General features: G+C 51.5%; 1 protein-coding gene across 1 annotated transcript; it reads right to left on the bottom strand.

Moving 5' to 3' along the window:
* Positions 1 to 207: 207 nt before the first annotated feature.
* On the bottom strand, positions 208 to 8,044 carry LOC122365069. Its single transcript, XM_043335978.1, has 2 exons — positions 7,776 to 8,044; positions 208 to 7,460 (listed from the first exon to the last, which is right to left on the bottom strand). Exon 2 carries the CDS (start codon positions 7,224 to 7,226, stop codon positions 1,125 to 1,127), a length of 6,102 nt encoding a protein of 2,033 aa, XP_043191913.1. The 5' UTR covers positions 7,227 to 7,460; positions 7,776 to 8,044; the 3' UTR covers positions 208 to 1,124.
* Between the last annotated feature and the right edge of the window lie 1,201 nt (positions 8,045 to 9,245).

The following is a 9,245-nucleotide window of genomic DNA, read 5'->3' as shown; positions in this document are numbered from 1 at the left end:
GCGACAGTTGCCGTCGCCGGCGACCGGAAAAGTTGCTACGTGTGAAAGGGCCATAAGTCAGCTCAAATGATAAGCTGCATACGACCGTCGACCACATATATTGGACGAATAGCGTCACAACCCAGAGCCCGTGTAACCAAGCACAGATCAAAGATATATGTAACCGCGTTTCGTCAACTACCAACTACTATCAATAGAGAAGGACAGTTAGGATTGCCCCAGTGATGTATTGCAGCAGTAGTCCATTCATTTGTCACGTAAAAGCTGCAACAAACACGCACAGATCACGCACCGTCAGTCACATGAAGCTCATGCAGTGCTCATGCACGATTCATGCACGACAGCCCTGCGCAAGAAGCTATGCGGACAAGACAATCGAGCAAGCATTCTAGCGATTTGTTTGACAGTGCATTATTCACAAGCAATCATTCACATTTTGTACTGTCTGGCGTCTGCTGAACATTCTGTTGTGATCAGTGTCAATTCAAAGTAGTGGCCAGCTCATTAGAAAACAAATGACTCCATAGCGTAGCCACAGTTGACCGCAGACATTTAACACATAAACGTATGGATACGTACTTCGTTTGCAAGATGAAGGAGTTCAATGGTCCACAATACGCCTGTCATCAATGAACAATTACTTTAGCACGTTTGCACTGTAAGAGAAGGCAAAACATGTGTGAGCAAACCCGGCAGCCACGATTGCAACACAAAGCAAACGTCCCAACATCCCATGCAGTGCAAATTCCGCAGGCAGACATGCACAGGTAAGTGTTGCACATTCGCATGCCCTAAGCAATAAACTGAACTGGCACCTCCTATTCCTTCAATTCCCCCTCTCGGCGGTAACATGGCTCCCCAAAATCCGGTGAGGATTTTATGATCCTGAGAACAAATCCCGGATGCACAGAGGCGCACTTAACAAACTTAAAGATAACTTCCGCAAACACCCCATCACAGCTGAGTTCTTTGCAGCCGCTCCGCCGGGTGCCGCAATCACTGGCCGCGTTGTCTCAGCACTCGCCCAAAGTCCGCGCAAAAACCGCAACGGCCGATTCGACGAACCACTCTGTTCCAGCTCCGTCGAAGATCGCGAGCTGAAATCTCCAGCCCCGCTGCTCGACTCACTGACTCCCCGACTGGGAATCACACTGCCCACGTCTCATGAGAGAAATGAGACGGTGCACGGGGCGGTCATACTCCTGACCGTTTACACGCACTCGCACCCTTCGCACAAGTCCGTCCGTAGCCGGGTACGTCGCCACAACCAGGCCTAGTGGCCAGGCGCCTCGCGGTTGGCTGTCATCAACCATGATGACAACGTCGTCCTCCTGCAGGTTGTGTTCTGGCCGCTGCCATTTCCGCCTCTCCTGCAGAGACGGCAGGAACTCGCGTCGCCACCGCGTCCAGAATTCGGTGGCGAGGTGCTGTACTCTCCTCCACCGTCGTCGCCCATACAGGTCCGCGGAGCAGAACATCCCAGGGGCAGGAAGGACGACCTTTGATTTTAGGGTGAGGAGTTGGAGAGGTGTCAATGGCTCCACAGTATCACTACTGGACATGCTACAGTAGGTCAAGGGCCTGCTGTTGATGATGGCTTCAGCCTCGGCGAAAAGAGTTTGCAGAAGTTCGTCGTCGAGCTGTTGACCATTAGCGCTCAGCAGACTGGTCAGCGCCGTTCTCGCCGTTCGGATTTGGCGTTCCCAAACGCCTCCCATATGGCTCGCATATGGCACATTGAATGCGAACTCCACCCAGTCGCAGTTGTCTTTACTGAGTGTCTGAGCGATTCGCTTGTGATCCTCTTCTTTCAGAGCGCTCTCCAACAGGTTCTTCCCACCAATGAAGTTAGTTCCATTGTCGCAGTATATACGCCTGATGGGACCTCTCCTGCAGATAAAACGACGATATGCGTTGATGAATGAGTCAGCGGTCAGAGAACTGATCACTTCCAGGTGAGCAGCTCGGGAAGCGAAACAGGTAAACATCAGACCCCATCTCTTTACTTCACTGCGCTTCTCTCGTACGAAGAACGGGCCAAACGCGTCCACGCCACAGAACTCGAAAGGCTCCGACATTTCCGTTCGCTCAGTTGGCAAATCCGCCATCTTCTGGCCACAAGGACTTCCTCTGATCCTTCGGCACTGGATGCACCCCAAAATGCACTTCGAGACCACTGACCTTCCATGGAGTATCCAATATCCACGGTGCCGGATCTCACTGAGAGTCGATTCACGTCCTGCGTGGTGCAGTTCTTCGTGAGCATTGTAGACAATCAGCTTCGTGACTTGACCTTCCTTCGGCAAGATCACTGGATGGATGACTTCAAAGGGCAGACTACTCCTCCTGAGACGTCCCCCAGCGCGCAGCAGTCCATCGTCCGCAACGAACGGATTCAACCGCTTCAGGGAGCTGGTACCGTCTGCTGTCACTCCAGAAGTCATCTTCGTTGCGTCAGTTTTCATTTCCTTCACAAAACACTCTTCCTGTACTGCTCTCAGGATGACTTTCTCGGCCTCTTGCATCTCCTTCACACTGACTGGATCTGATTCTCTTCTCGGTCCACTCGGTGAACATTTCTCCGACTTGCCGCCACTCTTGGACCTGATCCTCTCCAAGAGGAGCGTTCTGTAGCGAAGACAAAGGGCCACTGATCTCTTCGCCCGATACCAGCTCGAGAAGTACGACAGTCTTGAAGACATCGTACCATACGACTTCGGCAGCTGTCCTGTACTAGTTCCGCTTTGGAATGCCGCCGCCTTGACTTCCCGATCATCTGCGGGCACCTCGACAATGATTTCACCACCCGGAAGACTTCCGGGCTGTTTCAGGAAGGAGGGGCCCTCCCACCATAGGGTGCTCGTCTTGAGACTGTCGGCCCGCATCCCGCGTGAGACTAGGTCGGCAGGGTTGTCCGCTGACTGGACATACCTCCACTGTCGGGCTGACGAGAACTGTCTGATCTCTTGCACTCTGTTAGCCACGTAGACGTGGAACCGTTTGCTTTCGTTTTGAACGTAACCCAACACGGCCAAACTATCTGTCCAGAAGTGTTCGGTGAGGTTTGGCAGACAGAGCTCACTTCGCAGGAAGACACTTGTCCTCACTGCTACCACAGCTGCAGCCAGCTCCAGTCTTGGGATTGTCACTGACTTCTTCGGTGTGACACGACTCTTGCTCATGACCAGTGACGTTGTAACTGATCCATCTTGATCTATGATACGCAAGTAACTGCATGCTCCATATCCATCTAGGCTTGCGTCCGAGAAGTGGTGCAGTTCACATCTGCAGTCCGCCAGGCTGTGCTCAGAGAAGGCGTACCTTCTTGGAATAGAGATGTCTGCGATCTGCTTCAGGTCCGTCTTCCATTCCTCCCACGGGGGCTCGACGTGGTCCGGAACAGGCTCATCCCAGTCACGCCCGTCACAGCACAGTTGCTTCACAATGTTCTTTCCTAGAAGTGTGAATGGGGCCACCCAGCCGAGTGGGTCATACAGGGAGCTGACCATGGAGAGGATTCCTCTCCTGGTTGTCGGCTTCACTGAGATGTCCGTATTTATGTGGAACGAGTCTTCTTGAAGATTCCATTTCATGCCGAGTGCGTGTTCAATGACAGTCCTTTCAGAGATGTCCACGTGCTCCAAGGACTTTGCACGCCGGCTCTCGGGAACACTTGCCACCACCTCGGGACAGTTGGATGTGAACTTATGCAGCTCAAAACCTCCACTCGAGCACATGCTGATCGTGTCCTTGACCAGCTGCACACTTGACTTCTCTTCGGTAGTCGACGTCAGACCATCATCCACATAGAAATCTCTTCTGATGAAGTCTGCCGCGTCAGATCCAAACACTTCTTCGTACTGGTCGGCTGTCTTGTTCAGGGCACTCATGGCGCACGCCGGCGAAGATGAAGCGCCGAACAGATGTGTCGTCATCCGGTACTCGGATGGCTCTCGCCGCATGTCGCCGTTCTCCCACCATAGAAACCTTATCAGGTCTCTGTCTTCGGGGGCTACCCTGACTTGGTTGAACATGCCCTTCACGTCACATGTGATACCGATGCGCTCCTTTCGAAACCGAGTCAGGATGCCGCACAGGTTGTTGGACACATCGGGCCCTTGCATGAGCTGGTTGTTCAGGGAACATCCCTGGAATTCTCCACTGCAATCAAACACTACGCGCAGCTTCTGTTTGGTTTGACTGTACACTCCGTGGTGAGCGACATACCATACCTTCCCGTCGTCACGGCATCGCTCGTCATCCGGAACAGCTTCAGCGTAGCCTTTATCGAGCATATCCTGCATGTATGCTTGATACTCTTCTTTCAAGCGCGGCTGCGATAGCAAGCGTCTCCTGAGGGAAGCAAGACGCTGCTCTGCCATGATCCGGTTGTTCGGGAACTGAGAGTCCGGGTCTTTCAGCGGCAGCGGTGCTACGAAGTGTCCATCTTCTCCCTGCACCATCTGCTCTTTCATCAACGTCTCGAACCTCATGTCCTCTTGTGACATCTTGGCACCCTTTGAGACCTCCTTGAAGTCACTATCGAAGAGATGTGATACTTGTTCTGGAGTAACTTCTCTCACTTGCATCCTGAAGGCAAAGTGTCGCCTGATAGTGACGTCACTACCCACGTTGACGAGGTAGCAGCCTGAAGAGGGCGTCGTCGGTGTCTCGACCGTGCCCACAACAGACCACCCCAGTTCAGTGCGAACTGCCCAGGGTTCGTTGTCTCCACCTGTGACTGTTTGCAGAGGCTTGATGGCTGCACCACAGTTCAACCCCAACAGCAGACCGATGTCAGCCTCTTCATAGTACCTCGGTAGGCTCGATGCCACTTCTGTGAGATGCTCCCAAGCCTGAATTGTTGACTTCCTTGGGATCAGCTGTCGATCAAGAAGAATGTCATCCCGTGTGTACGTGGTTGGTAGTTCAATCTCGGTGCCTGTGCTCAGGGATTCGATGACCAGGTCCTTTACAGCCAGTGACTCCAGCCTTGACTTGCCGGCCATCGTGCTTAGCTCCAACTGTATCGGTTCACCGTCAGCTTGCAGAGAGTCCCGAACGCTGCTCTTCAGGAAGCACGCGTCCGACTGTGAATCCAAAACTGCATACGTCACCAGGTTCAACTCCGGATGAAGTCTGTGCCAGATCCTGACGGGTACGATCATCGAATGTGAGCAGGGTGTCGTCCCTCGTTCGGCTGTCACCTGCAGTGACGTTGCAGTCTGAGTAGATCCATCGTGGACCGATCTCTTCTCTTGTGTCTCCCTGTGCACGGAGGCCAGTCGTTCGTCGTGCAGCAGGGTCGGGTGTCGTTTGCCGCATCTGTCACAGGTCTCCTTGCGCCTACATTCACGCCAGCGATGGCCAGCTCGAAGACAACCGCGACAGAGACGATATCTCTTTACCAGCTCGTGACGTTCATCTAACGAGCTAGATCTGAAGACATCACAAAGTCCAGTGATGTGTCGTCCTGGACACAACAAGCACTTGATAGGCGTCGGATCCAGTGAGCCTCCAGTGTGTCCGCTACGTAGTTCAGTTGCCGGCCTGGGGGCGCCTGCTGATGACAGGAAGGTCCTGACTCTACCATTAGCGGGTTGTGTTTGCGGGCGACGCTGGCTCCGCGTCTCTTCCTGGGTCGCCAGCATCGCCACGGGGCCCGAGGCGATTCTTGCTTCTCTTGCAAGAAATGTGACAAATTCATCGAACGATGGGTAACACGGTTCTTGGCCAGGCTCTGGCTCGTAGATTTTCTTGTCCACGATCCTTTTCCACTTATCGACGATGTACCTCGGCAGCTTCTTCAAGATCATTGCATTCTCTTCTGCTTCGCCTAGCGTTCTCATGCCTGGCACGACATCAGCAGTAGCAGAACACCCATCTAGAAAGTCAGCCAGCTGTTGCAGGGCCTTGGTGTCGCCCGGTTTGATCACAGGCCAGTCCCTCAGTCTTTTCTTGTAGCTTGTGACGGTAATGAAGCTGTTCCCATATCGCTCGATGAGGCGTGCCTTCGCTCGGTCATACGCATCGTTGGTCCTGAGGCACAGCAGTCCGTGTATCGCACTCCTCGCTTCTCCGGCCGTGTAACGAGACATGTAGTTCAGCCGTTCAACTGGAGACTCGGTCTTGCTTTCAATGAAGGACTCAAACGACTTTAACCAAAGCGGAAAGTCTTCAACGTTGCCCTTGAAAACGTCTGGCTCCAGCTTAGGGAGATCACTTCTTTTGTTCTGAGCTGACAACAGCGTTGACAGACCCGTCAGCAGTTGTTCTTGAGATGTCATCTCAGCGTTTCCTTGCGGATCACCGACTGCGTCCAACGGAACTCTTGTTGAGCGACTGATACCGAGGCCAGCTGTGTCGATGGTTGGACCTTCAGTTTCTTGATAGTTTCTCAGTGTTGCGGCTTCATGCATAGCAGCAGGAGCTTGCTGATGTTCGACACACATGCGAGGTCTTGCTCCTGTTTCCATAACAAACATCTCTTCTTCTTCCTCTGCAATCCGGTTTGCAGCTTCCCTCTGTGCTGCACTGACTTCAATTTGTGTCTTCAGCCGAAGCTCTTCTTCTTTCCATTCGAGTTCCTGTCTCATTTGGTCCAGTTTCCTCCTACTCTGGAGAGCAGCCATCTTCGCTTCCGCTTCAGCTCGCTGACGCTCATCCTGAAGGCGGGTTTCGAGCAGCTTAGCACGAAACGAGCTTGCAGTGCTCTTTCGAGATGCAGCGCTTTTGTTGTCATCATCGCGTTCAATCCTGAGGTCGGTTTGAGGCGTCTCTTGCGTCACACCCTGTCCTCCAACTGCACCAGGTGCAGCACTTGAATACGGGCGGCAGAGAAGCCCTCTTGGATCTTGTTGTCTTAGAAGACCAAGAATCACTTTCATTTCTTCCAGTTGCTGGCCATGTTTCTTGTCATGTTGGAGTCTGTCTTCAGGATCCAGCAGTTCTTGGAGTTCCTGTTCAATCTGTAGGAACTCCTGATGGCAAAGCATCCATTTGTCCAGAAGTTCCTGACTGATATCGTCTGCTATTTCCATACCATCTTCAGTCAGTATGCGCACTGACAGCTTGTTAAGCTCCTTGCAGTATCTGTTATATGCCTGTGTCTTGATACCACATTGGTATTCTCTGCCAGCTTCAGTCATCTTCTTTCCTCTTGTTGGTCGTGACCCTTCACATACAGTTGTCTTCTTCTCTTGCACTTGAACCCTCTGTTGATCCATCTTGTCTTCAATTCTCCTCTTCAGTGATACCAATGACAAGGATGGGACATTACATTGGACAGAAGGTAAGCTTGTTCAGCTTGTGTTCATTGAGTGACTGGAAAAGGAAGCAGCAAACGAACTTTTACTGTAACCGCGTTTCGTCAACTACCAACTACTATCAATAGAGAAGGACAGTTAGGATTGCCCCAGTGATGTATTGCAGCAGTAGTCCATTCATTTGTCACGTAAAAGCTGCAACAAACACGCACAGATCACGCACCGTCAGTCACATGAAGCTCATGCAGTGCTCATGCACGATTCATGCACGACAGCCCTGCGCAAGAAGCTATGCGGACAAGACAATCGAGCAAGCATTCTAGCGATTTGTTTGACAGTGCATTATTCACAAGCAATCATTCACATTTTGTACTGTCTGGCGTCTGCTGAACATTCTGTTGTGATCAGTGTCAATTCAAAGTAGTGGCCAGCTCATTAGAAAACAAATGACTCCATAGCGTAGCCACAGTTGACCGCAGACATTTAACACATAAACGTATGGATACGTACTTCGTTTGCAAGATGAAGGAGTTCAATGGTCCACAATACGCCTGTCATCAATGAACAATTACTTTAGCACGTTTGCACTGTAAGAGAAGGCAAAACATGTGTGAGCAAACCCGGCAGCCACGATTGCAACACAAAGCAAACGTCCCAACATCCCATGCAGTGCAAATTCCGCAGGCAGACATGCACAGGTAAGTGTTGCACATTCGCATGCCCTAAGCAATAAACTGAACTGGCACCTCCTATTCCTTCAATTCCCCCTCTCGGCGGTAACAATATATTTCAAGAAATGTGTATTTATAGTCCTGCCGGTGGAAGGCTCATAGAATTGGCAAACGCTTCCGACACCCCGCAGCGGCATGCTCTACGGGGATCTCACTCTACTTGCTTCACGGTCGCAATGGCCGCCGCTGATGGCGGCACATCGGCCTTCACCCCACCAAACACTTTGGTTCTCAGAAACTAATTCAGATTGACCATATTTTTAGGAGTTTTGATGTTAAAAATCCAAAATGCGGCCTGCCACAGCAGGAATGCTTGGTCTGGTGGCGCCGATACCACCTCCTGGGCCTCGACGAATACCGCGTCTTCCCCGCCCAGCTCTCCATTCACGATTATGGGATGGAAAGTTTTGCGGGCCTCCGTTGGCTTCCGTCGTCTCTTGGAGAATGCGCTGCAGGTTCTCCAGCTCATCCCCTGCAAAATGTTCATAACCAAATTATAGGTACACTTAACATTGCGTGGGAGAAAATGGAGGAGAAAGAATAGGAGAGAAGGAGGGAAAGAGTAAAGGAGAGAGAGAGAGAGAGAGAGAGAGAGAGAGAGAGAGAGAGAGAGAGAGAGAGAGAGAGAGAGAGAGGGAGGGGAGGGGAGGGGAGGGGAGGGGAGGGGAGGGGAGGGGAGAGAGGAGAGGAGACGAGGAGACGAGAGGAGAGGGAGTGAGGAAGGAAGCAAGGAAAGATGGAAGGAAGAAATGATGGAGGAGAGGTAGGCGGATGTAACAAGGCGAACAAGACAAGACATGGACCTGATGAGTTGGCGCAGGGCACTGATAGGTACTACATTTCGGCACATGATGTGAAAATAATGTACAATGCCTCAGACTCAGCAGTCTGGAAAATGTAGGTACAAATTACACATGCATTAGTGAAGAAGTTTCTGCATTTAGATTAGAATGAATTGTTTTGAAAACATTAGACAATGCCTGTATCTTGAAAAAGGATTAGATTGGGCTGTGTCAGGACAAAACTGGGGATGAGTCATGTGAGCTCGCAAAGTTCCAAAGTTGTGCCAGGCAACTTCATGAGATCACACTGAAGGAGCTCCAGCGAATTATTTTCAGCATGCCCAGCTTGAGTGTGCAAAATGTACACTGGACTGGACCACTGTAGTGTCTGAACGTGATGCATTAAACTGAACGTGACACACCAGCGACAAAACAAAACACTACAACCATCTATTGCAAAAACAATT

The sequence above is a fragment of the Amphibalanus amphitrite genome, unplaced genomic scaffold, assembly GCF_019059575.1.
Source record: "Amphibalanus amphitrite isolate SeventyFive unplaced genomic scaffold, NRLGWU_Aamphi_draft 000713F_arrow, whole genome shotgun sequence".
Taxonomy (NCBI): domain Eukaryota; kingdom Metazoa; phylum Arthropoda; class Thecostraca; order Balanomorpha; family Balanidae; genus Amphibalanus; species Amphibalanus amphitrite.
Note: the sequence above shows the minus strand (reverse complement) of the source record. Positions and strands in the feature narration are given on the sequence as shown.

Excerpts from the sequence above, each read along its gene's own strand:
- LOC122365069 (XM_043335978.1), bottom strand. The coding sequence starts at position 7,226 with ATGGATCAACAGAGGGTTCAAGTGCAAGAGAAGAAGACAACTGTATGT.